The sequence below is a fragment of the Nipponia nippon genome, unplaced genomic scaffold (assembly GCF_047370975.1).
Source record: "Nipponia nippon isolate SJK-2023a ecotype South Korea unplaced genomic scaffold, ASM4737097v1 scaffold_32, whole genome shotgun sequence".
NCBI classification, from domain to species: Eukaryota; Metazoa; Chordata; class Aves; order Pelecaniformes; family Threskiornithidae; genus Nipponia; species Nipponia nippon.
The window spans coordinates 869,016-896,412 of NW_028262350.1; the positions used below are offsets into that span (position 1 = coordinate 869,016).

Here is a 27,397-nt window from a genome sequence, read left to right on the forward strand (position 1 = left end):
CATTAAATGCCGAAGCACGCAAGAAAACAAGACACAAACAGCATGTGCTGGCCACCACGCGCCGCTGGCTGGAAAGCAGCTATCTTTTTTGGCTCATGATACAGAACGCATTTTCTTCTTGACCAAGGTGGATGCTGTTAAGGAACAGCTAGGGGATGAGCTTGTTTTAAAAATACATCCATACACCAATGCATATTCTCACCTGCTACACTGGACAGCTTAAAACAGCAGCCACCCAAGAGTCGCTCTCACAAGGTGTTCTGGCACAACATGCAGTAGTTTTTTCTCAAGACTTGGAGACACAGAGACATCGGTCCTGTTTCTTGCTCTTGTCGTGCACAATGTCATTAGATTCTGGTGATGTAGATGCAATCCATCCAAAAAGTCTCATCACAGTCCTTCTTTTTCAAGTTATGAAATACTTACATTCAGGACAGAAGTGCAAAATTATGCAAGGAGGAAACAACTAGAGTTCGGCTGACTAACAGGGCGCTGCCGCCAAAGCAGCAGTGAAACACAGGAGCGTGGCCCGCTCCGATCAGCCCCGCAGAGACACCCCGTGCCCTGGCCGCCCTGCTGAAGCGTCAGCCGTGGTAAGGCACCGAAAAGAGAAAGCTGCAATCTGAGGGCAGCAGAGCCCGCATTCGTAAGGCCAAGGATGTACCAAATTTGCATGAGAGATGGAAGTCTTATCCAGGAAACACCGAGCCTCCCGTTTAAGGCGTAGATTGAGAAGAAGCCCCAGAAGTTTGTCTCCCTGTGACTTGCCTTTGCAGTGGAATATGCTGCACCCAAAAGCTCTGCCAACCTGGCCCTGTCACGGTGGGCGGTGGTACAGCGGGTGAGGCAGCGTGGCGTTCCCCCGGCAGTCCACGTACTGGTAGTCTTCAAAAGCCAGCTGCTCTGAATGACAGAGGTACGTGCAGGTCAGGGTACCCCTGCAAGGCAAAAGCAGACCAGAACTGCACTTGTGACTGTCCCAGATGAGATCCTGTTTAAACTTCACATCACTCAGCACTGACTACAGTTAAAACCTGCATTAAGACCCATAAAACAAGAAACTCGACAATACAGCCCTTCAAATTGCAACAGAAGACCAAGATTTAAACACCTGTGTTTTGGGAGGTCACCAGTGCCATTTTTTTAGTGACCTGGGAGAATTCCAGCCTGGCGTGCCTCCAAGAGATTCACATGCTTTCTCCAACCAAATGCTTTCCCCAATATTCACAGTCCGTTTCCAGATACAGCAGGTGAAGCCCTGGCTTTAGATTAGCACAAAAGACCACGATGCAAAAGCAGTTCCTCCCTCCTGAAGAAATCATGGACTCCGTGACAAGTCTGCGGCTGGTGAACCTAGAGGTCCATCTTCCAAGAGCGGCCTCACAACCTGGAGGCTGTCAACACAGACGTGCAGGGAGATCCCTCTAGTGCGCACAGCCTGCACGGGGAGACAATTTCTGCTGCAGGGTTCTCCAAAGTGGCTTAAACTCAGCTAATGAAGACCGCTCTTCTTTCACGGCTGCACGGAGGCGTTCTAGCACTGCTATACCTCCTGAGAGCTTCCCTGTCTCACACACCGGGTTTAGCTCTAACTCAGACCAGACAGCAGCATCCTGTCCCAGCAGGCTTGGTATTACAGCACCGCAGCCGTGCTCCTCCCTGCCTGGCAGGGAGGAACAGCCAACCTGCACTTGCTTTCCCAGCAGGGCCTGTCACACTCTAAAACACAGCCAAGCTGAGCACAGTCCTCTGGTCCATCCCCTGAACAGGAGCTGCCTCAGGCGGCAGAATCTGCGGAAGAGCCTGCTTTGTCCTGCCTGGCTCTCGGCAGCTGCTGTCAGAACGCTGGGAGGCAATCATCCACGCATCTGCCCAGAGTCCAGCTGAGTGAGTCCGCCCCCAACACCATGAGGCAGGCAGGCGTAATCGAAGCAGTCAGTACTTCTAGCTCTGGACCAGGGAATTACTTCCCAACAGCTATAATCGGTATTCCAGAAGGAAGCTTGCCAGGCCACCTTGCTTTAAGCAACAGCGACAGCCTGAGCTGCCAGTGAGCCCGAATCCAGGGGACTTCTCAGGGCAGCGAGGGCTTTGGAGAATTACCTCCTCCTCACACCTCAGCACACCTGTCTGGGTAACAGCACAGCCACACTGCAGGCAGCCCTGGCCTTGAAGAACAGTGACTGCAGACCTTCTCGAAGGGAGCTGAGAAACAACGTAGGTGACGTGGATGTTAGTTATAGCTCTGAACCAGGCACCACTTACTGTATATGCAGCAGAACGTTGTGAACTTTGACTTTTGTCCAGGTGCAAATGTTACTACAAGAGAAAAGAGAGAGTTAATCTCACAGGAACTGCCTGCACCGCGTGTCTCCTGTCCTCAATTATTCCATTGCTTCTCTGCTTCTCCAAAAAGGTCTGTCTTGCAATATTCTGACAAGAGCTATGCAGGCAAAGTTCTTCAAGCTCAGCAGCATCTACACCAGTAAAATATGCTTTTGCTGCTGTAACTCTGTAACTGTGGATCTCGTAAGCATGGGCCTCGTAAATATGCAATGCACCACTCTGCACAGAAGCTTTGGTTGCTACGACCTTCACAGAGCTTGCTGGTCACTTGCAGGGAAATGTGGTTTGTACAAGGTCCCTTTAGCTGCTCACAAACAGAGCATTTAAAGTTGACAACCTAGACATCAAATTGATACCATCGCTTACTCGTCACAACGTATGGAAAGTAACATTGTTGAGCCAACACTAAGGAGAGAATACCAATAAACAGAAACGGAAATGAGTTTAAAATGGACGTGCCAGACTTGTATCCAGATCAGCTCCACACATTAAACTGAAAAGGACACACTCACTCAGCTTTGCTCTACAGACAGGGCCAGCACAAGAAATCTAGTCGTGAAAAGCCTGTAAGCATTAATGTTACTTACTAAACAAGGGAAGAAATCTTTAAGAATTACTCACTAGGTGTTGTCGTCCAGTATCCTGCTGGCCACCATGTAATAGATCTGCCGAAGAGAAAGCAGGCAGTACAGAACTACGGTCACGTTTGTATACAGTTCAGAGCTGAAGCAGGGAGAACTAGGCTCTCGTTAGGCGTCTGAACCTGAATGTCAAGATTTAGCCTAACAATTGTTTTTAACAGCAGGTAAGAAAATAGAATCAGAAATCAGATCTAAAAAGGCCTTAAGAAGGTCATCTAGGCCACACGCCTGACCTTTACACCAAGAATGGCTCAGCTGTGCTCAAACTGTTCCCACCGGGGCTTTGTCAAACCTGTTTTTAAGCTTGCCATCATTTAAGGGCAAGCGCACAACCCAGTCCACTACCCGAAGAACAGGCTGATGTTCCTTGCCCAGGAATGCACTAGCTTCAAACTCAGCAACACGTAAATTCTTACAACACCCCTTCCCGAAGCGGGATGTGGGAAGCTGCACGTGGAAGAGCTTTGAGTATTTGGCAGACAGATGATGAAGGAGCAGATCAAGTACACGGTAAGGACCTCCCTGCCCAGGACATCCAGATTAGCTCAGGAAAAAACGCAAGGAAGAGAAGAGCTCACCTGGCTGCTCTGCAAAGGGCTCAAGTTCAGCGGGGTTTTCATGGTGGTCTTCCCTACTACCAGGGACTGGTGCAAAACCTCTACGTCTAGCTGCACGACGCTGACCAGGTAGAAGTTGTTATTAGTTACGTTCAGCACGTTCTAGGGAGAGAAACAAACAAACCAAAAACCAAAACAAAACACAAATCACCTTGCAGCAGGGCCATGTATTACGGTTGCAAAGCTCCTTTACATGTGCTTCTGCTATGACCTTACAGCAACACTGGACCACACCATCCCTTTCAAACCCCCAGATGTACATCCAGCCTGGCCAAAGGCACCTATGCTGCAGTGTCTCCCGTGACAGTCAAAGAAACACAACCGAGCAGCTCGAGGATGCAGAAGAAAAAGGATTCCCAGAATTAATCACAGTGCTGCTTCTACACAGCCCCCTTGGCCACTTTGTGTGACTTGCTCGCTCGCAGCCAAGCCAGCCACACCTCTGATGCTGTAACACACTGCGGACATTGATTCCAAGCAGCCAGAGAGGGGACTGAGACGGTGGGGATGGCACGACCAACTTCAGACAGTGATCCGTCAGCCAGCCTACACGCGGAGTGGCACGGGAGATAAGCAGGGAGCCCTCCAGATCCGCTCTTTGACTGTGAGCTGAGCACTTACCGTCATGTTGAGGTATATACTGGTGGTGGTGGCGTTGAAGCCAACGGAGGAGGTGTTCAGCCCTGCAGGCAGCACAGCAATGGAGCGGGGAAACAGGAAGAAGATACTGAGGGATGTTGTCAGCAGGCAGATTGTCACAGCAAGACACACGTAGAGTTTCCTGCAAAACAGCACCAGGGCCACAATCATTCTCTTGGCTTGTCAGCTGCAAGCACCTGCAGTTCTGCTCCAGCTCCAAGGGAGGAGGCAACAAAGGCTTGGCTGCCAGAAAACTGGGATGGCTTTGTGCAGAACTATTTGCCAGCTACCAAACGACAGCAGAAGCAGGGTAGAATCGCACACATCGACGTGGTACGTTACAGTACAAATTGCTGGAGATCCCCGACACCTGCCCACAGAAGGCTGTCCAACAGCTGCTATTGCTGAAAAGACACAGTAAACAGCAAACTTACTGCAAGTCAGAGCGCACAGAGCAAAACACCCAAAGTCCTGAGGCTTTCCTTCATACACAGAAGCAGCATTCAAAAGATAAGAAAAGGGGAAAATTTAACAGGACTTACGTTCGCCTAGGCTTCAGCCTCTGGTCACCGTATGGAATCAGAGCCACCAGCTGCCTCTCTTGCTCTGGAAGAGGTGGCAGCAGATCAGAGACCACACTGAGCACGCGAGGAAATAAAGCAAATTGCCCTACAGGACGTTGCGCAGCAGCCTAGCACCCACCTGCGCTCGCTTCACAGGTGATGCTGTCCAGGTCGAAGGCAAGCGTGACGCAACTAAGATTTCAGTTTGAGCGTTCCCATCTCTGGGCAGAAACAACTCCCCGGGTGGGCTCTGAGTAATTACCTAGAAACAGCAATGCCTGCCTTCCCACCCCATCCTCCCCCAACAGAGGCAGCCCACAGAAGTCACACGTGAGCTGGAGGCACCAAGACAGGACGTTCCTAGGCTGGATACGGTAAAGACCAACTGCTTCAACCGAGGTCTTTAGGCAAAGAGACGCGTACCAGCCTCAGAAGGCTCACAAAGCACTGACACAGCACACGAAGAATCACCTACCCCTGGGGATCCTTCCTGTCCCCTGGCACGTTGGACAGCTGACGTGGCCTCGACGCGCAATGCCCGCGCAGGGCACGCGGGACATAGCAGAGGCGTTGATGCTAGCGTAATTGGCGATCTCGCCTTCAGCATCCAGTTGCCTGGGTAAAATCTGTTTGCCTTCGCTCTCCTTTTGGTCAGGTGCTCTCCAGAACAGCGCAAGTTTTCCACCCATGGTTGAAAGAAGAATTCCCACTAGGTGTGCAACACAAAAACACATTAAGAAAATTGTCTCTGCCAACCAACCTCCAAGAACAGCACCATTAGCATTTATAGTAGATCACAAGCAGCCTAAGGTTGAGCAAGTTTCTTAAAGCACAGCTCTGAAGTGGCTTTAAAAGCTGAGTTACTGCAGGTAACTCCCTCTTTTAAACATTCGACCTTCTAGACACCCTGGTTGCAGGAAAAGTGGCTGAGAATGCCACCCTGCAGAACGGTATAGCAGATTGTTCTTTATCTCATAGCATTTGGTAAGAGGGGAACGCTGACTCAAAGCTCCTGAAGGTTTCGAGATGACAACGTAGCCCAGAAGAACCGCCAAGTTCTCGACTGGTCATCGTTCACCTGCGTCCAACAGGGAGCTCCCCTGAGCGTCCAGGCCTGGCACTCCCAACCAAGCACGGTGTCGCTAACAGTAACAGTAGCCTGACTAAAATCAAATAGTGCGCACATAGAATCTAAACCCAGGTAAAATAGTAGCCTATTTTTAAAAGTTAAAAATAGTTGAACTCAATTTTTCCAGGCTTCTGGCCATCAAAAACTTTCACATCAGCTCCTAGTAATCCTCCCAAAAGCGTTAACGATACCAAGCCGAGGTAAAGCAACCGTATTTTCACCACAAAGGCATCGGCCGAATGCAGTTTCCTACCTGCGCCCGTTTTTCCTCTCGGCAGCCTGCTTGCGTCAGCGACTCGGACGCAGGCAGGGTGCTCAGCTGCGGTAACAGCAGCTTCTACGACCCGTGAATAACCCCCCAGGGCTCCGCCGCAAAACCAGCGGGGGACGAGACCCCCGCCCGGCCGCGGAGAGCGGCCACTGGAGAAGCACCGCGCAGAGGCGCGGGGCACGGGCCCGCTCCCAGCCCGCAGACCCGGCCCCGCGGGCAGCTGCCGTTCCCCCCGACAGAGGAAGAGCCAGGACCCCGGCACCCGGCCGAGGCGGGCGCAGCCGCGGCAGCGCCCGTTCGGCCCCGTTCGGCCCCGCCCGCAGCCCCGTGCCCCAGACTGCGAAGCGCTGCCCGCGGGCGCGGGGTGACTCCGCGTTGCCCGCGCTCTGGCAGCGCGGGGGGGGAGGACAAAGATGCCTGAAGGACCCGGGCTGTTCTAACACGGAAAGGGCCTCGCTGTATCGCACCGCGGTCCCCATCTCCGCGGCCTCTCCAGGGCCCCAGGCAGCGAAGCCGCCGCTGCACCGACGCCCCCAGCCGCTGCCGGCTTTTCGGAAACAAGCGTGAGGAGGCGCGGCGGCCCCTTCGCACGGGGCGAGGAGCAAGCGGGCCGGCGGCGGGAGGCGCGGCGGGGCCCGGCCCCTTCCCCTGCCCTCGGGCGGCCTTCGCGCCCCCGCCGGCCCCGCCGCCCGCGCGGGGAGGCCCCCGGAGCGCCCGCCGCCCGCTCCCCCGGGCCGGGCCCCTCCGGCCGCCCGCGCTTACCGGAGCCCGGCGAGGCGGAACCGAAAGCGCCGCGGGGCGGAGCCGCCCCGGCCCAGGGCCGCGCCCCGGGGCAGCGCAGCGCAGCGCAGCGCAGCGGAGCGGAGCCGAGCGGGCCAGGCCGGGCCGCCCCCGGCCGCCGCCCCCCCGCGGGTGAAGAGGCCGGGGCACAGCCGAGGGGATCAAGAGTTTTATTGTAAGGAGGGAGAAGGGCGGCGCTCCCCTCCTCCCCCTCGTCACAGTCACTTTAAAGTGCTCACCCGACGCAAGATACAGAGCTCGCAGCCGCACTACAGAATGTATCATAAATTATACATGCAGCCGTTAACAAAATATACAAAGCCAACAGAAATATATCTCAAGCCTGAGCGTACATTATCTAAACTCTAGTAAAAAGTAACCTAAAGAAAACAGCATTTCACTCTTCACCTTTCCATCTGCAATGAAGCGTTCCTCCGCACACGCTGTAGTGTTTTATTCATTCATCAAGCGCGTCAACGTTGCGAGCGCGCAGAGCGCGCACGTCCCGCCGCACGCTCCCACTCAGAGCGGACAACCGCACTACGCTGAGCAACTTCACCAGCTACCGCACTTCATCCCTGTCCTTTCCTCCTCCTCCTCCTCCTCCTCCTCCAGCAGGCGTAAGCCAAAGGGTACTCCAAACAGTATGCGTAAGTCAAGGTGGGGAAAAACAGTCGTCTCAAAGTTACAGAAAGATCTTTATCTGGTCCACAGCAGACAGCTGTACTGGTGTACAGAGAGACGGGAAACACTGCAAAATAGTTCTACTGTATTTCAAAATAAACATTTAAGAGTATCTCTTCCACAATCTATAAAAATAGGTTTAAAACAAAAATGGTATGATACATTTTTTTCTTCAGTTATTTTAATGGTATCTTATCTCTAAGGGTATTACGTCTTTTTTTAAAAATTACTACCACTGACCCCCTGGTCAGTCACAATACTGATACTGCTTCAGCTACGCTGTGACAAAACAGGAACACCTTCGTTTGAAGCAGCAGTAATAAAATATTTTAGGATCAATGGTCTCTTACTGCAGCAAGGAGAAAAAAGTTTGTTTGAAAGTAAGAAGGTAGCCAACACTGCTGTCACCTTCAGAGGACTGGACTCTGAAAAGTTATCTATGGACAGACCACTGCACAGCAGTGGATGTTGCTCATTTCTTGTGATTCTTCAGAATCAAGTCTCTCTCAGCACATTTAGAAGGGAATTCTTAGATTTCCAAATTAAATATGGGCATCTAAAGCAAACTCTTGCGGGGAAAAATGAACCCTCCAGCTGTGTCTATGGAAACATAGGAGCAGCTAGAACCCTCACAGAAGACTGCACGCTTCAAACTGCTGAAGTTAATGCATTTTTCAAACTGTAATGCAAGTCACACAATCCCTACTCAAGCCATTCCTAAACTTTACCAGAATTTGCACTCCAATTCAGGTCTAGGTTTCTTCTTCAGTTCTTCTATGTGGTGTTAACAGAATAAGAGGTTTGCGCTATACTGGAAAAAGACAGCGGTCAAGTTTTTAACATTTTTACAAAGAGCCTGTAGAGATTCTTAGAAAGGCCTTTCCTACCCTTACACTCCATTTTAACAAACTATTTTAGGTAGGCTATATTTTCCTGTTAGAGATATGTTTTGCACTATCGTTACTAGAGGTGGTTCAATTGCTGCTGCTAAATTTACTCTCCTGCTTCATCCTGCTATGAGAAGCAGTGACTTTCCTGGTATTCATCAGTTTAACAGTGGTTACACTGTCACACTTTGGAAGTTGTTTGATGGACCAAGATGGCTTTTGTGTATGAGCAACCTTTTTCTTCTAAGAATCGTTTGTAACGTCTGTTACGTTACTACTATGCATTGGATGAATCAATTGCTGAATTATATCAGAAGAAACAACTTGCTAGTTGTGGGCATCTCTTGTAAATTAGGCAAGACTACATTTTACAGCAGCATTTTACATTGGTTCCTATTCCAAAGCTTGTTAAAAGTCAACAAAACAAGTTTCCAGCTGCCTAAAAAAAAAAAAAAATAAAATCTTACACACAATAAAAGGGGAAGTTCTCATCTGGGTGGAAATTTAAAGTAATTCTACAGGATTCCCTGATGAAAGGATTCAGTATGAAATTAGATACTTAAAGACTACTCATTTAGCTATGAGGTCCAAATAGCAGTTGAAATTCTGGTCTTCAATGCATAAGATGCTGTGACAAACACTGTTTGACATTTCCATGAGAAAAAAAGTCAAAAGCTCAAAGAAAAGCCACAGTTTCAGTCACACCTCCGAACAGAAAGCAGCTGAGGAGCAGCCTGCTACTGTTGCAGCGTTTAATGAGAGTTTTCTGAAGGCAGAGGCTGCCTCCCTCCAGCGGGAGGTTCAGCATCTGCTGCTGTAGCAGCCGCCGTTACTGATCTGCAGCAATTCAGTTACCACTTGAACCATGTTATTGTTGTGTTTCTTCAGCAGGCGCAGGTTTAACTGCCGGTCACGGAATCCCATCTCACACAGGCTGGACAGAAGAGCGGCAGTGTGCTCTTCTGTAGCCACAGGCTGCTGAAAACAAAAAGACAGTAAGATAAGCTATAAAAAGGTAATTTATTTTTGCCATTTGAAGCAGCAGTTCTGCATTATATACTGGAATATAATTCAGGCACAGAGGCCCTTTTGTCCCCAATTAAGCTGTAATCGCTTTCGCTGTTCACTTACAAAGGTGAATGACTACTCACGACGCTATGGGACATGCTTCTGCCCCCGTGGTATGGATTTCCCTATCTGCTGGTGGAGCAGCATACTTCAAAGGGATGCCATCAAGCTTAACATTCTACTGTTGCATGAATATAGAATATTGACACATTTATAAAACATAGACCTATAATTTTAAGGCTGGCATTCTATGAAACTCACAGAACACAGGGAAGATGTTTACCTGGTCCATAATGGGCGGTCCAGCAAATAACGCCTTGTAGGCAGAAGCAGCAACTGACAAAGCTCCTTTAACGAGTTCTCCTGCAATGCTGCTTCCTTGAGGGTATCTGCAGAGAAGTCAGGTGTTACCTCAGGTCAGTAAAGCCAAGCGTTTGTTTCACATGACATGCAAGTCTCTCCCTGTTGATGGCCCACCTGAGATTTAGTTCTTGTTGGAGAGAACAACCCACGACCCAAAGGAATCACTGCTCCTCGGGAACTGAGCTAGCCAGGAAGCTCACTCCTCCTTTCTTGGTACCTTCTATTAAATTGTGGTTTTATGCTAAAGTACAGTAGTCTGCTTTCCATAACATGGGCGTCTGTAAAGAATCAAGTGTTCTGACCCAGAAGAGTACCTCTATACACGAAAGCCATGCACTGCGAGGCATCCATGCAGGCCAGAGTGACTGTCATTTGTTTTCCAACAATTCCCAAGTCACTTAATGTTCTGCTCGACATTTTGTCTTATTCCTCCAGTCTCAGTATCTTAAGATGCTTAACTTTGTAGCTAACTTACAAAAATCCCTATTTTAAGAACCCTGAGATTTTCCAGAAAAAACCCCACAGAATTTTAGAAGGATTCAGCTTGAGCTCTTCATACACTTTTGCTTGCCAATTCTGCATCCTTCATATTCGTGTCTAAGTAGAAACCAAGATCTTATGAAAACATAGCACTACATAACTGAGCATACGTTTCCTTTAAGAAGGGAGGCCTTTCTACCAAAGTACTGACTACATGAAATCTGTGAGCCAGTGCTTTTCCTGGGTGCCTAATTTAGCAGTTCTCAGTTTAAAAGAGTATTGGGGAAGGCCCAGCTTCAGCTTCATTACCTTGGGTATTCTGAGCACTTCTGTTTACTAGTTAGAAATCCAGAAGACCTTGGTTCATGTCTGTCTTCACCACTGGGTTCTGGAACAGGAAGAAAAAACTATCAGATCAACATGTCCAGTTAATGAGAAGCTGAAGAGATGCAACATGTACATAAATGGAAAGGAGTGGGATTCAGTCCAAAATCAATACTTTCAAGTTTAGCTATCCGGACACAAACTAGGTATACAGGATTCTCACTGGAGTCAAAACAATCAAAGGATTTCAGGAGTCATTTGGCTGATTAGCGAGTGGGTGTTTACTAACATGACATGAACTGCGACTGAACTGCCAGTGACTGTAACAACAGCTTAAATACATAGCTCATTAATCGCAGAGCGAGGTAATTTTCCAGATGTCTACAAATACTTCTGAGTGCCCTCCTACCATTTCTAATTGATAGATGCTCTTAGCTGATTCACAAAGCCAATTATTATTATTTCTTTATTCAAATCTTCTGTATAGTAGAATTTCAGCACCCAGAGAAAAAACACTCATTACTTGGTAGATTTCCGCTCTCCTCAAGAATAACAAGACATCAAATCCAATACTAGGCATAAGGAATAGGCGGTAACAACTGTGGATGCACCCTTCGTTAAGTACTGTCAATACCTTCTCGTATTTGATTATGAGGAGTAGAAGAGAGATTCTCTGAAGCAGATATGTCTGGTTCTTGGAAGACAGGATTCTGAAGAGATGTAACATTCCTGAGAACATAAGGCAAAAAAATTACTTTTACTACTTTTGTTCTACACGTGCACATGTAGGTAAGTCAAGATCAACAGACAAAAGAAAAAGCTTCACGTGCTCCCTTCTTTCCCTCTCCCGCACTCAGCGAGTACAGGCTTTATAAAAAGTTGCAGGATTTAGGCCGTTCACTCCAGTATGTGACAAAACTTTTGTTGCAACAATGTTCGTTTGGACACTGAACTTACGCACAACACCCTGCTGACTCTACAGCAACGCTAACGTAACCATTTTGTTCTTGTCCAAGCAGCATACCTTTGTGTCTGGGGCAAGGTGTCCGCAGCCTCTGGGGCTAGTGGGACTACAGCCAGTGTCTGTGAAGTTGTCAAAATATCACTGACGCTGATCTGTGGCTGGCTTCCCCCTTCTGGATTCTCTGCTCCTGTTTCAGGTTCTCCCGTCTTTTCCAAACTGGGCTGAGAAAGTGCTGAACTATACATAGACTCCCCTAAAGGACGACTGGTGTCAAAGCACTCGGGGAGAATAATGATATAATCCTCTGACGAAGCAGAGGAACCCTGACTTTGAACATCATCTTTATCATCATCTTCCTCTTCATCAGAATTGCCAGTACGACTACAGGGGCTTGCGCGCTCATCAGACAGCAGAAGGTCCCCTAATATGAAAAATAAAGAAAGTGAAGTATTAACAATTGTCCATTTTGTATGGATAACAGCAAAGACAGCATTGCCCCAGCTATAAAAGGCAAGTATTCAGAAACAACTGTCAACCTTTGCTGCTGCTATTAATGGTATCATTTTATTTGTCTGTTGTGGGGGTGTAGCGTGAAAGAGTAATGGAACTTCGTGTTAAGCCTATGCAGGTATGCCCCTGATATTAATGCTTATAATAGAAACAGGAATAAGAGCTACACTGAGAACTTCAACAGTAGTCTTCAGCTCCTAAATTACACACATCAGAAAGTTCAAAGCACTGACTTCAAGCTACAGGTACAAAGTATGGAAGCGCCAGCCATGCTTAACGTGTGAGTGCTTATTTGAATTCCCCACTGGAAGCTTTATGTCTCAGTTTCACTATTTTTCCTGTAAAGCAGCTGTTGAACTAGCTGCTTGTTCAGAGTACTGACACCAATTTTCTGATGTAATAATGATTCTCTTGATCTAAGGAGGACCAGTTTCCTAGAACAGTGCCAGATCTTTTTACACCTGGTTTGTTGTTGGTTTTGGTTTTGTTTTGTTTTTTTTTTATAGCCCTTATTACAGCTTTATCTTAAATTCAAACCTATTTTACTTACGACAGTCATTTTCTGTCATTGCCTCTGACCAACGAATCTTTGTTTCCTTTTTGGAAGTGGAATTAGTTTTTATCCTAGGAGATTCTTCATTTATCGCATTGCAACCGAAGGTGTCTTGCAGTGTTTGTAAAGAGTCTAATAAAACAATCAGGAAAAGCAATTAAAGCGATACCACCACCTGCAGCACAGGGCAATTTGCGGCCAATGCCTGACTGCAAAAAAGTAAAGCCACAGAAGCCAGCTAAAGACAGCACTTACTCCTGACGGTCTTTTTTTGTGGGGGCCTATGGTCAGGTGCAGCATCCAGGGTGAGAGAGCGAATTACAGTTTCACAGACAAACTGAGTCCCACTCATATCTTCTTCCCCTTCCTCCTGGTTCAGGGGGTGTTCAGCTTTCACTTTCACTATGCAAGTATCTGCAGGAAAGCAGGCTTCGGTCATTCCTTTGAAAGGGAAACATAACAAATTACTTTAACACCACCCACAAGGAAATGCAAGGGTAAGAAGAATCTTTTAGGCTAGCCAAGGCTAATACTGACTCTATGTGTTAATTCTTCTTAAAAATTGAAAGATTCTGGAATTCAGTTCAGGTTGAATGTGAAAGTGATTGAGAAGTATGGGGGCCACACCTGGAGTGTTGGAGCATAGTCTAGTCTATAAAGGGCAAGCTGTTAATTCTCTCAACAATTCTATTAGTCGGACAAATCAAGAGAAGCATTTCTATTTCTGAATTCTACATATATTACGCTCTGACTGCTACAACCAGAGAGTAGTGTCAGACTACAGGTTTATGAGCCAAACAACTGTTTTTCCACAGAAGGGAGAGACAGGAGTTAGTTAGAATTCTTTTTAGACATCAAGACTGCTGACCACGCAGAAGTGACAACATCCTCCTCTCCTCACCCCCAAGCTCCCCACGACTACTGCTTACCAGGCACTGGTTTAAATCCACTCCCCTCGGTCTCCTCCTCTATCTGACCTAAGCCAGGTTTCTCCAGCAAGGGGCTATCACGTGGCAAAGGGGACATGCATGGAGTCATGTCTGAAAAACAAAGGCAGCAAAGATAATTGGCACTAAAGGAGTAGGAACTTTCCTTCCTCCAGGAGGCAACCTTTTAAGAGGTTATCCTTTTTTTCCAAGGCTGAAGAAACCCAGTTATCTTACAAGATAATTTGGTGAAATAAACAACTAGCTTTGCATTACACTGGCACTGGTTGAGCAAAGAAAATGCCAGCCTTCTTCGATATCTGGAATCTTACAGCCTTGGGGTTGTGAAGCTGAAAAGAAGCCGAGACTGAAAAATACAAAGGATACAAATCACTATCAAATATCTCCTCTAAGACTGCAGCAAGAATCAAAATGGAAAGACAGGAGAGCCGGGAAGACACTCTAACCCAAAGAACAAATAAGCCTTTTGCACAAGAAAATTTAGCTTTTCAGTGGGTAAACAGTTAACTCCGAATGTTACAGACAGCACACAGAATACGAGAAGAACCTTACCAACAGGAGTATTGTGTGGCACTTGCTCCAATTCCTGCACAATATTAATGTCCAACAGCTCAAAGGACAGCAAATCCTACAGAAAGAAACACCACACCGTTTTCATCAAGCCCTGAGATGGAACCTTATGCTGTACTTCCCAGCATCAGATCCCATTAATTTACAAATAAGTCTACTCCACTTCCTTAGTTACCCAGCAAGATCTCAGACAGAAGGCAATTTTCCCATAACGTACATCCACATCACAGAATACTGTACAGGAATCAGGGCAGCAAGAGGCAAAGCTAAGTACTCCCTTGTTAGGGGCCAGAGAAAGACCCAACCCTGCAACTCTCTATTGAGAACCTTAGTCTGTCCTGCACGTACCTTCCACATAGCGACAGTCCCCAATACTAATCCAAGAAAATAGTTCTGCTATATAAAACGCAATATACTCTTCCTGAAAACACAGTGGCTATTTTACAGCTCAGAAGCTTTTTATTCTCATGGATGTCTACGTACCTAGATATCAAACCCAAGGTGGTTTGTTTTAGCGCTATCTGAATTTTAGCACTTTACCTGTGCGGTGAGGAGATCAACAGATGGGATATAAAATTCTCTCTCACTTGGCAGATTTTTGATCTTTAAAGGAATAGTTGGCAGAGGTATTTCAGCCTGCTCCATGATTTCACCCATCAGCTGAGCACCTGCTTCTGTCTTTGACGAAGTATCCTGCAAAAGCATAAAAATAATGTCCCAGAAGCCCCTTAGGCTGGCAGTAAATAAAACAATTAGATGAAAGGTAAAGCCTGCATATTGTGTAGAAGAACACAAGTAACTTGGAGAGATTTAATTCAACTCATTTTAGAGCCAAAAGGACACAATCTAACATAAAGAGAAACCCTGCAGCATTTCAGTTCAATCAAAGAACCAGACAAATAACTGCAACAGACTGATAAATAATCCCATGCCTGTCAAAAAGAATGACCATTTTAGAACTTACAAATGCATAAAAGTTGTGTTTCTTTTCTATTAAAAGTAAAAATTAGAAGCAAACAACTAAAAGAATCTCCTGGAAATCAATACAGTTAGGGACGCTAAGCCATTGCACCAAACAATAGCCATTGCTCCTTCTACTAGGCAATTCGCAACTGCCCCAAATACCGCATCAGCTACTTGCCTGTTTGGTGCTGGCAGCTTTATCCTTCTGACAGGACTCGGAATCCTTCCAATTGCTTTCCAGATAGTCAGTGGCTGGGGAGGGATCCACAACAATACTGCACCAGATCCTGGGCCCAAACTGTTCCCCTTTGTGTGACAGTCTCCAGTGAGAGGTGTACGTTCCTTCTATATTCGGAGCTACAAACTCAACTGACACCGTTCCTACTTGTCCCGATGGAAGGGATGGCACTAACACATCTTTCTTTTCAGAAGATGCCAAGGTCAGATTTCCCCACATAAGCTTCAGCTGAAATGCACAACAGAAAAAGCAAAAGTTAACTTCACAAGCTTCTCTGCAAACTGTGGGCAGTAAGGAGCACTTAAAGCTCCTCTGCTGAAAGGCCTTGGAGATACTAGGCATGGAGAAGAGAGGCTTCCAGTAAACACGCTCACATTAGTCACTGTCACCACAGAGTAAGAAGATACCCCCACCTTTGAACATGAACTCAGTCACTCGCAGAAGAAAGGCTTTTTGAAGTCAGAGAAGCAACACAGCTGCTGTAAACAAGGTTGAACTGTAACGTTATAACAGCACCGGCAGACGTGCTCAGTGACGTCAATCCCGACTGCTTTCCTCCTATAGTCTGCAGCTGTAAAGAGCACCTAGACAGCTTATTGCCCCAGAACTCCCAGCTTGTGAATGAACACGCCAAATGAACTCCTGAACGGGTTCTGACAGAGAATTCAGATTCCTAATGCACACAAGTATTATTTTCCAGAACTATTTTAGTGTGTAGAAGTAATAGCAAAGTACAAAGATACCTTTGTGTCTGAGCTCCATTCCACGTTGCCAGTATTTTTCATTCGCCAGTGTTTGATGAACTTTGTTCCTGGTTGCAAGTGAGTCCCATCGGGCAAATTCTCATCCACAAATACTGCGCTTAGCGTTGGGACAATTGCTTGAAAGGGTTGACTGGGACTCCTGGGATTGGGGCAGGAAACAAACAAAAAATACACCAAAAAAACCACCGAAACTGAGGAAGTCATTCAGCTGCTGTTTCACTGGCTAAAAACAGAGGAGGCTGTTTATAGTTTGTTTTCATCTTTTATCTCTAGAAGTGTTTCAAAATTCTAACATTTTTAGCTACTGTTTTCATCTTGAGTCTAAACACCACATAGCAGTTTGCTTGCCTTTACTTAAGGAAAAAAGAAACACAGCAAGACACTCTTTGCTTATTTGGAAGAATGTTATTATACTTGCAGAACTCAGGTTTAGCAGAGAAAAGTTCACTGATCTTCACCTGATTTGATTTAGTCTGACAGCACTTCGGGCTATGCTATTCTCTTAGAGAATGAAGTCATTTTCTTTATGATATTGAATCAAAAAGATCGTGCTATAATCTAAGCGCTAGTGTCTTTTATTTGGCCTCACAAGCAACATTTTTCATCAAGATACCAGTTTTCTCCTGAAAGGCACTCAAAAATAGATTTAATCCAAAGCTTTACTGCTAATGTGGGCACACTGAGAGGAGACTGGTGAAGCAGCTCATATGCATGCCAACTTTAAAAGATGTTAAAAAAAAAAAAAAATGAATTCGGACCTAAATTAGCATTGGTTTTGCTCCTGTAACATGCCTGTTCAGCAAAAAGGAAGCAAAGATAGCTATTTTAAGCTCCCCACAAATGTAAGTCACTGATTAATGTTAATTTGACTTTTAAATGTCCTAAATGGAAGGGATGAATTAAAGAAACTAGAACTATACAAGTTTTACACCTGTACATTCATAAAACCAAAGGGAATGGAAAATGCAAAGTGGTTGCCTGCAAAGGCTGCTGTCCAGTGAGCCTCAGCCTAAGATCACATAGAACAGGAAAAAAAAAAAGAGCACTGAACATAAGCACACAGAAGGTACTTGACTTTATGCAGAGACACTTCATATAGCCAGAAATTGGCCTTTTATAAGCTGGCAGCAACACTAATTTACGCTGTATGTGCATCATGCGTATATATGTAATCCTAGGCATTCCCCTTCCTCCTAAATCAATATAAGTCTGTAAGTTTCTGGTAATAACCATCAGTTGCTTTTTTTTTCTTCTCCTACTCTCCTCCAAAGTAAAAACAATAAAAACACTCCACCTTGCAAATTCCATTTAGACAAAATTCTCACAGGGCCTAATGACAAATGGCACTTTAAATGAGCCATTTCATAACCTTCCTCCTCTTACTTTAACTTGGTCTCGCCACGAAAGGACAGATGGCACAACTAAGAAATGCTCAGCTAACAACTTCTCTTACAGGAAGGTATTAGGTTGGAGACTCTCAGATTTCAGAGCAGGTGAGCCACTGCTTTCCAGTACATGGACAGAGTTCCACAGATGAATTTTCCTGTGCAATTTTAGCTGCTTTTTGAGCTCTCGGACCTCTGCCTTTCGCTGTTTCTTCTCTGCTCGTAATCTTTGCTTTTCTGCCTTCAGAAATCTTTTGTCCATCTGTTTCTGGAGCCTGCAGAGAGAACAAGCCACCTTCTTACAATACATTAAATCGACTAGAACTTAGCTTTAGCCAACACAGTCTTAGTTTCAAAGGGAACGCTTCAAGGAAATGCCTCGTGCTTCTAGAGTGGATATCAAATGATTTTAAAAGAACATCTTCGTAGTTGCTTGTGAAGGTATTTTGAATGGCCTCAGTGAAAAAGCAGACTTAAAGGCAGATTAGAGTATGCTCTAAGAAAAAGCAAGCTCTCCAAGTTTGCTACCCACCTATGACACAAAATTCTGTCTTTTCTACTTTGTTATTAAAAACGCTGTAAGATTTGTGCCTTAGGCCATTTATAAGTATATAGCTTATTTTAGCTACTCACAATAAAGTCTGAGTACCATTTCCATTTCTTGTTATTTCTAAATCTAAAATAAAAGCTGAACATCAACCCCAATACAGGTGTTTCCACTTTGCTATCAGGATAATCTCATCAGATACTGACAGGTGCCACCATTTACCTAACTTGCTCCAGAGTAGCAGGCAGGCGAGGTGAAAACTCTGCAAGGCTGGAATTCTCAGCCATACACAGCACAGGTCTTCGCAGCTTTAACAAGACATGATTAGGGTCATGTGCATATATTCCTGCTTCACACTGTTCACAGATATTGTAGGCTGGACAAAGGCTGCAAAGCAGAAAAGGCAGAAGGTTACCAAGAGGCAGACAAAGAATTAATGCACTAGAAAGACACTGAAGGGTAATTAATTCTTACATTTCTGCAGGGAAACAACTCTGAATCGTACTACCATTGTAAGCAGCGCTTGAGTGAAACACAAGCTGGTTGTCTCACTTCTACATCAATATTTGAGCCATCTGGAATACCTAGATCAGTATCTCTCTTCTTGGCAAAACTGCAACAGTTCTCCCTTCCTTCTTGAATACACATTGAAAAAAACTGATGCTTCCTTTAGCACAAGTGACTAACAATTGCTGCTATAAAGGATAAAACGTTATACCGAAATCGAATGCTAGGAACAGCATGCTGCTTATGAAAATACAGCGGGTAAGTCAACTGAAGTATTCAAGGATGCAAGCAGATTGCTCCTGCAGGAACAGGACTGGTTAAAAAAAAAAAAAAAAACCAAAACAGACTGTCAACTCCTGCCAGCAAGAAAAATAAACATCCAAAGAAAAAAAAGCCCTGCTGGCATTCCATTCACTGCTGCTGCCTAGTCCTGAAAATATTTGCCTTTACAGCAATTGTCTCATTCCAATAAAAACCTCACTTTTGACACCTCACTTAAGATACTCATCAAAACCTATTTCATATTATTAAACTGACAACAGTGAGAACATTAAAAAGAAGCATGACCTGCCTTAGTCTCATTGACTGTCAGAACTAAATAAAGGACTATGACAGGCGGGTGGTTACAAGTTTTGCTTTTTTTGTTTAGTTAACTGAACTGAATGAAACATTTTCTTTTACAATTACTGTAATTGCATGTTATGTGCAATTTGCATGTTATATGCAAAAAAGGTAAAGAGTGTTTGAGAATATAGCAAGTGCTATAAAGTTCTCTCACTTTGCTTTAACAACTACATTTTCTCAAAAAAGTATTAATTTTGCCCTTATGCAGATAAGGTCTAGTCACCACAGCAGAGAACATAAGCTGTTTGAGAGACACATACTAGAGGTTCTGAAATGTACAGCACGCTGCAGATCAGAAATCTAGAAGTCTACACCACCAAGTTGTTTCTCAGACTCACTCGCATGCCTCACACGCTAGGTTTCCCACACTCCCATCTCTCATCACATTCTACCTGCACTGGTAGCGAACTCCAACAATTCGGGCCTGGCAGTTGGAGCAGGAGATCAGCCAGTCACACTGGTTGCCATTCCCTGATGGTCTCTCCGAAGTCAGAGGTGTTGCTGTAACAGAGCTCTCAGGAAAATCTGGAGGCTGATTGTGATGAACAAGCTTCTCATATAGCTTCTGTTCCAGTTTCTCCACAGTTTCTTTAACTACTTGTTCCCTGAACTGGAAAAAAATTAAAGTAGTCACGGATGAGACCCACCTATGCAGCTTCAAAAGTCGGATTACATTGTCCCAAGTCTCCCAATCCATAAGTCATAAAGCAGCTCAGAATCCACTTCCCATCCCCCCAGCACATTCCAGATGAAATTAAACAAGTATTACATTCCTCAAAGAGGATTTGTATTTTAGAAAATACCAGTCCATAGGTTTTAACAAGGCAAACCAGGAGTCACATACTCATGTTTACAGTACTAAGGTTCTTCCATAGCCTTGCACAAAGGGAAGGAAACTAATCTCGGAGACCATTAACACAACTCCCAACAAAGCCCTCTGGAGTCTCTGTCATTAAGTCCTGATTTTGTCTACCAGGGATGTTTTAAATACAACCATTAAGTTCCCCTATCTTTAGTTTGTAGAAAGAGGTGGCAAAGGAAAAGAGATGCTAGAAAAGAAAAGCTTAAAGATAAATGCATATACTATTGTATCGCTGTAACTTTTAGTTTCAAGAATTCGATAGCTAATTAATTCTTAGCATTTGTATCCAACTGCTTCTCAGTGATGTTTATTAGCTGTTCAAAACAAATTAACACCCACATCATCTTAATCTATAAGTTATACTCATTGGCCTCCTGAAAGTATTTTCTTAAACCGAGCAATCAAGAAAAGCAAGGTCATCAAGTGCTATGCTTCAAATCTCAGGAAACCTTAAGTATTACCCTACTGAAACTAGTCAAACTAGAGCCTCCAAAAGCAACACCGTATTTCATGCTCGCTCTCTCATCACGAGTGCCCCGAAGTTCCTATGACTATCTACAGTGCACAGGGATTCTAGCATGGGAGCTACTTAAAACTAAACTCAAGCCAATCAAGTGCATAAATCAAACAACTCATTTTTGACAAGAAGTGGCATGTATCAAAATTTTTTTTTTTTTTTTTAAGGTAACACCTACACTGCACAGTCATAGTTAGGCATCTAGTTTCCATTTATCACCACAAAAGCGAAGTGATTAGATGCCTAAATGCCCTTTAAGACCCTAGTCACAAGTACTAACAGCAAGTGTGATCAGATGTATAGTCAGGCATCACAGGTATCTTTTCCACCCACAGCCTCTTATGTATGCCTTTAATAATACTAAAATCCAGAAGAAAACACACTTACTGTTTCCAAGTAGCTAGTAAACCATCCTGGAGGATTTTCATTTGTTCTTCCTGTTCTAGTGTGATTTAATTTTTCCTGGGGAAAAAAAACCAAACAAAAACACACACACCCCACAAAAATAAGTCACAAACCTTAAGTATGCAAAGCTGCAAAAAAACCTCAATACAGCAAGTTAAGCACTTTCAAATAGCTCTCCCCTCAAGTGTCTTTGCAAAAAAAAAAAGCTGTCAAGTTCTTTGGAAAACAGTGGAAAAGCAACACAAGGAAGCCACTGACATTTCCTTGAAAGATTTCTGCCTTATTAGCATTTGAGTGTAATTACACATCAAAGCCAAAGACATCAAACCAACCAGAAGTTACTAGATGACAATCAGGGCTTCAGGAGACCAATCGCTTTGTTTATCAAAATACTTAAGAATGGTCAATGTGAAAGAATCTGTATTTCTAAGTGCAGCATCAAAATATCCTCTTGAGGACATTCAAACAATTTTGCAAGCGTCAGTGGGCGCAGGTAGCTGAAAATGAAGACCAACTTCTGAACTCAGTTTTTATGTATGGGTAAAGATGACGATCAGTCTGTGAAGTGAACTACGCATACAAATTCTTCGTTTTAATGAATATTTAATTCAGCTCTGCATCCTACCTGAATTGTCAGCTCCTCTTCATTTTTTAACTCTTCCTCTAACCCCTGAGCTGGCATGGAACAGCGCGAAAGAGGTTTCTTCTCATCCTTAAGAGGTGCCAACTTTTCTGTCACAGTTTTTTCATGTAGTTGCGAAGAACAAGAATACAAAGTTTCTTTCAGAGAAGAGTTTTCTTCATACACATTCATCTGAAGTTGATTTCCTTGTTTAACTGCAATCTAAATAAACAGCACATACATACACCATATTTACTCCACTTACAACCAACATACAAAATGCTGTAAAACTACAGCACTACGCTATACTGGAGAGGCTGGGGCAAGAGTGGCGCACACAAAAAGAAAAATTGAGTGAAACACCAAGGCGCAGGCAGCTGATAGTCTATTCTGCCTTTCTTAAAGGTGACCAGTATGCTTATTAAAAAGTTTATTACAAGAAAAAGGTTAATTATGCAGATATTCTGCAGGAATTTTTCAATCTACAATAAAGCTGTTCATATGAGCCAGTAAATAATAGAGATTCTGTCCAGGAACTTACAGTAAATTTTAATTTATGATTATTTTCAAATTATTATCAGATTTGAAATTCAGACCATGAGCAAAAAGTTCTTGAAAGCATTAGTACTGTACAACTGAAACTTAAAGGAATGCAATTCTTATTTTGTCTAAGTAAAATTAACTGCTTATAAAGTAACTAAGCACTGATGCCAACTGGAGTTTTATTGCCAGAGAGTACAACATGAGAGTCTACGTGGCAAGATTTTTAAAGGGATCCCACTAGAGCCCAGTATCTCCAAATATGGGATTACTGTTTAAGTGTCTGAGAAAGCCAGTCATTTAACCAATGAACTGGCTGCTCAGGGCCCTGAACCACAACTGCCTAATCAACTAATTTATACAAATCAAGATTAGCCTGGATGGAAAAAAACTGTAGCAAAACATTCAAGCTAGTGTCCAAAGCTAGAAAACTGAGCTATTCTGATTTCCATGGGCCAGGTAATGCTGGTTTTTTCCTCAGCTACACCAATTTTAATTGGAGCAGGACAAATATATTGAAAAAAGTCAAAGAGAGCATTTACCTTCAGAGCTTCTTCATATTCCTCTAAAGAAAAAGGGAAAGAAATGTAAATTTTCCCTGTCTCAAACAATAGATGTAAGTTTAGCACACAGTATTTAGGGACCCTTACATCAAGGAGTGTCTCCCATACCTTCTGTAAATTCTTTTAAAATAGCGCTACTGAAGGAAGAAGTTGTATATACAGCAACAAGCAAACATGTTCTCACAGCCTAGAGACTTAACATTCCATTAATTTAGCAATTTCCAATTTGTTCCTATGGATCAAAAGCTCCTTCCTTTAGGAAGGATTTGATACCCAGCCATACATAAAATCCAAAAATCAAAAAGCAAGCATTCTCAACTGCTTCTCCAAAAACAGGAACAACAGTTGGGGTCTGTCTACTGATTTCACTTCAGTAAAGTAGCAGCTCACCTTTGCTATTCACAGACACCTGCAAAGAGAAATAATAGTGAGTAATAGCCACTGATATATTTTTGTGATTCTCTTAAAATTAACATGCTTTCAAAATAAATGTCCTTTTATACAGAGTTCCTGAAGTACCAGTCCTTCAGATATTTGTTATTGCTGCCACGGTTAATCATTAACCAATGTTGTGGAGTTCTGGAGCAGACTGTGTTCTTTACTAGATTTGCACAACAAGCAAGGTCTCTGGCACCTACTAGCACCCAGAACAAGTCTGGTCTCATCTACTGGAAGCAAGCTGGTGCCAGTAACACTGGGTTCGCTATACAGGTTCACAGAGGTTGGACCCAGTCCCTTTTAATGCGCAACACAAAAGACTTAACTGTTCTTTGGATTTAGACACAAGCCAAGCCCATCTTCTACAGGTGCTCATTTACCAATTTTGCACATAGGTGTCACTAATACAAGAATCTGTTTAACCACTACAGCATTGCATGATTGTGAACAATGCTTACTCTATTAGTATTTGAAAAATATCTTTAATACGTGCATCTATATATTTATATAGATACAGGCTGGAAAATAAGGGGAGAATCTTTCCCTGAAATGTTGCTGGAAGCATCGTGACATTTCCCCTTAGGGGAAAAAAAAAGATAGAAACAAAGATCCCCATCTCTGCACTTCAGTAGAGCTACAAACCAAGCAGTGGAACACAGATTTTGCAATAGTTATGTGCCGTCTGAGAGCTACATTCTACTCTAAATCTCTAGATAAACAGAAACAACATGAGAGGGTGAGCTTATGCCCAGCAGGAAGTTACTCAACAAGGACAACTAGAAGTAATCAATTTGTTTTCCGAGTCAGTAATCTGCTTGGAGATTATAGCATTTGCATAGAACGAGCAGAGGATTTGAGCACCCCAGATCACTGAAGCAAACGTATGCTACATTTTTCAGAGGAAGGAGTACAGATCGAAGAGACAGGGCTTTGCCATGGCTGCAAACACAAATAGTTACAACTACCTTATTCTGATAAAATGAAAAATAAGAGAGTCCCTCAACAGAAGCATCCCTCCCTCAGAGCCCAGAGAACCACTGGCTGTTTCTGTAGGGTGGGAAAAAGAAAGGTAGTAGCTTCTAAAAAAATATTTTTAAAATAAGTATGCTACATTAAGAGTGAAACAACAAGACTAATAGCTATTTTCTTATCAAAGGGGCAAAAACGTCACCTCTGATCTGTATAATAGACTCTCCTGAAGGACCCACTACAAATAATCAAGAGGCAGAAAGGTTCACACCAGTCATATTTTGGTAGACCTGTTGGGAGGGTGGGGGGTATTTTACCTCATCATTATCCTCATCGATGTATTTGATCTGAATGTTGTCCAGGTCAAATGAAACTTTAACCTGTAAGGAAAAAACAACACAAACCCACAATGAGACAAGACGACAGATGCTTCCAGTTAGTCATGATTATTAATAGGGAAAAATGTTTTAACCCTTCCACCCCTCCCTTCAGTTTCTCAGCTGAAATAAAACACTGTTTTACAGAATGCATTCTTCTGGAGTTGAACCACTCTCCCCAGTGCCTTGCCTCCAACCTTTACTAACTTGCTCTAATGAAAAGAAAACATTCGTTTCTTTCATGTTTCACCTTCCCTAGTTAATGTTTACCCCAAAATAAATAATAATAACCTTTTCATTATAAGAGGGCTAGCTCAGGGTTAAGGAACTCAGTCATGGTAAACACTGCAATACGCAAAGGCTAAAGCCAGCAATCACAGAATGCTAACTTTTACATTAAAAAGCACCAGGAAGACAGCTCACACAGGTGAGCAGCCTTTTTTCCACTAACCTATTTGTGTTTTGAGAAGCCAGGATTAGTTCAAGTACTAAAATGAGCAAGTATCTCATTCTACTCCTCACTGGCTGATGCACTGTATATCTGAACATCTAAATCCATTATAGAGATGAGAATTAGGAGAATAAGCATCAAATAAACCATAAACGAAGGCCGTTGTTCCCCTGTGTTGTATAACAGACTTTGAGATTCATGTGCATTTTTGTATCGTTTACCTCCACAAGCTGTACTTTTCTCAACAGAAACTCTCTCTGAAAAACTGCTGTATCTGAGGCACATTCTGCTAGCCTGAACCTACCAGGAGAAGGGCAGCAGCCTTAGAAGACAGCAGATGGCTGGGACTTACAGAGCACGACAGGAGCACAATAACATAGCTACATACATTCTCCGATCAATGTGCTCCGGGCAGGTTCCTCCCGTGATATACCCCAAATTAATTTGGGGAGTGCAGCGAGAGAACCAACTCGGCTTGTCAAAAAGAAACCGTGGTCTGTATCTATGTTGTTTAGTACCACAAATTTTTCCCCTAAAAATCAAGCTAGAACCAGAGATTAGTTTATCCCCTATAAACACCAGACATGTCTCATAACACATTAAAACATAGGAAAGACACAGTTTAACTACTGTTAAAATACTACCTCGAAACAGTAATTCACACAACATAGTGCAGAGACACCCAGCGGTACCACCTTGGTTACAAAAACATTACTGTAATAGAACACCACACCTTGAACAAACACACCCTCCCTCTCAGACTACTTAAGATTAAGGGCAACACCACGCTTACGTAGCAATCTGCTTCCAGCTTTGATGCAAGGAGGATTCTGACTAGCTCAGGCATTCCTGCACGGTCTACTTGTCACCAAGTATTTTAAGCCTGAACTAGCGCCTCTTCTAGAAGACTGAAATACCACGAGTGAAGATGATGCAGTTCAAACTTTGAATTTTAGTAATTCACAACGCAAGAACCTCCTGCGAGGTACACTGAAATATGTTAGCTGAAAAAATAACTGAAAGAGAAAATAAAATACTGGCAAGATCTCTTAAGATGCAACTTTGAGAGTAAGCTAAAAAAGCAGAACAGTTGCTACAGAATAAAAGAAAAAAAAAAAAATCACTGCAATTTCAACCTCAGCCAATACAGCAATGTTCACTAAATAGCACTGGAAACAAACATCCAAACAAAAACTACTCAGTATACCAAGTGCATGATATACAGACCTTCATAAGCACCTGTCTACTCGCGCGTGGCCCACTAACAAGACCGGCTATATCCAAACTAGCACACACAAGGCACCAGGAAGCCAGAAACGTATGTTAGTGACTCAGTACCCCAGAGACCAAAGATAAATCCTCAGGAAAACGTTCTATAAGCAACAAAAGAGTGCTACTTCACCATATCTATTTGCATGAGTAAAAGAATAGGGGATAGGACGCACAGACTGTACTTCACGGGGGTACAGTGCCAAAACCAAGTCTCCATAACTGTGGAAAAGAGCAAAGCACACAGGTAAGGCCACCTGCTCACACAGAAAAACAAGGGACCCGTAAGAAGCCTTTCCAGAACAGGCTTTTCAGGCTGCTCGAAGTATATAACAGCAGTTAAAGTTACTGTTAACGCTAAAAGAAAAACTGAGACGCAGCAGAATAAACCACCAGTCCTAACAGCCTATGAAGTGGGGGGCACGGCTTAGCAAGCCGAGAGAGAAATCGCCGGGCCCCTGGAGAGACGCTTACGCTCCCAGCGCCCCACCGAGAGGGCTCCCGCGGCTGCGGCCCCTCGCTCCGCCGCCTGCGGCCAGGCGGGACGGGCAGCGCTCACCATGGCCTCCACATCTGCCCACGTCGTGTGCGCCGCGTCCGACACCAGGAAGCTCTGGGTCTCCCCGCGGCAGGCGACGCGGAGGTTCACCTGCGGCTCCATGCCGCGCTCCCGGGGAAGCAGGCGAAGCCCTGTCAGGCGGCCCGACGACCCTAACATGGCGGACCGAGGGCGGCCAGCCCCGCGCCCTCCGCGCGATACTATTAGCAGCCCCGCCTGCCACTCATCCTCCCCAGCGCCCTGGTTGGCCGGCGGGGCGGGGCCGGACGCTGCGGCACCACAACAATAACAGCGCGGGGCAGCGCCGCCAGCAGACGCTTACTGCCTAGGCTACGCCCACAACGCGCCGCGCCGGCGCCTGCGCACTCCGGGGAAATACGTGCGGCGGAGCCAATCAGCCACGCCCTTCCCTGCACCGCCCTGCCGTGGGAGGGGCGTTTGTGTCACGTGACGGGAAGGAG

At 44.6% G+C, this 27,397-nt stretch overlaps 2 protein-coding genes across 8 annotated transcripts; both read right to left on the minus strand.

Annotated features, from left to right (window-relative positions):
• Positions 1–45: 45 nt before the first annotated feature.
• On the minus strand, positions 46–7,534 carry TMEM106A (transmembrane protein 106A). 4 transcript variants are annotated; one of them, XM_087770539.1, is made up of 9 exons: positions 7,395–7,534; positions 5,282–5,515; positions 4,786–4,849; positions 4,534–4,647; positions 4,226–4,385; positions 3,566–3,706; positions 2,968–3,011; positions 2,266–2,319; positions 46–938 (listed from the first exon to the last, which is right to left on the minus strand). In XM_087770539.1, exons 2-9 carry the CDS (start codon positions 5,493–5,495, stop codon positions 818–820), a joined length of 912 nt encoding a protein of 303 aa, XP_087626665.1. In that variant the 5' UTR covers positions 5,496–5,515; positions 7,395–7,534; the 3' UTR covers positions 46–817. The 4 variants fall into 4 exon arrangements, with proteins under 4 accessions (XP_087626665.1, XP_087626664.1, XP_009460195.2 ...); XM_087770538.1 differs by lacking the exon at positions 7,395–7,534 and adding an exon at positions 6,969–7,084; XM_087770540.1 differs by lacking the exons at positions 2,266–2,319; positions 7,395–7,534 and adding an exon at positions 6,969–7,084 and having other exon boundaries at positions 817–938.
• NBR1 (NBR1 autophagy cargo receptor) lies at positions 7,143–27,264 on the minus strand. 4 transcript variants are annotated; one of them, XM_087770524.1, is made up of 21 exons: positions 26,937–27,264; positions 24,598–24,660; positions 23,264–23,282; positions 22,853–22,875; positions 21,774–21,992; positions 21,131–21,205; positions 19,757–19,974; positions 18,456–18,620; positions 17,755–17,961; positions 16,281–16,440; positions 15,478–15,765; positions 14,877–15,029; positions 14,319–14,394; positions 13,749–13,859; positions 13,075–13,233; positions 12,817–12,951; positions 11,817–12,177; positions 11,427–11,521; positions 10,778–10,856; positions 9,909–10,014; positions 7,143–9,532 (listed from the first exon to the last, which is right to left on the minus strand). In XM_087770524.1, exons 1-21 carry the CDS (start codon positions 27,093–27,095, stop codon positions 9,359–9,361), a joined length of 3,045 nt encoding a protein of 1,014 aa, XP_087626650.1. In that variant the 5' UTR covers positions 27,096–27,264; the 3' UTR covers positions 7,143–9,358. The 4 variants fall into 4 exon arrangements, with proteins under 4 accessions (XP_087626650.1, XP_087626649.1, XP_087626648.1 ...); XM_087770523.1 differs by having other exon boundaries at positions 7,143–9,535; XM_087770522.1 differs by having other exon boundaries at positions 13,075–13,260.
• Between the last annotated feature and the right edge of the window lie 133 nt (positions 27,265–27,397).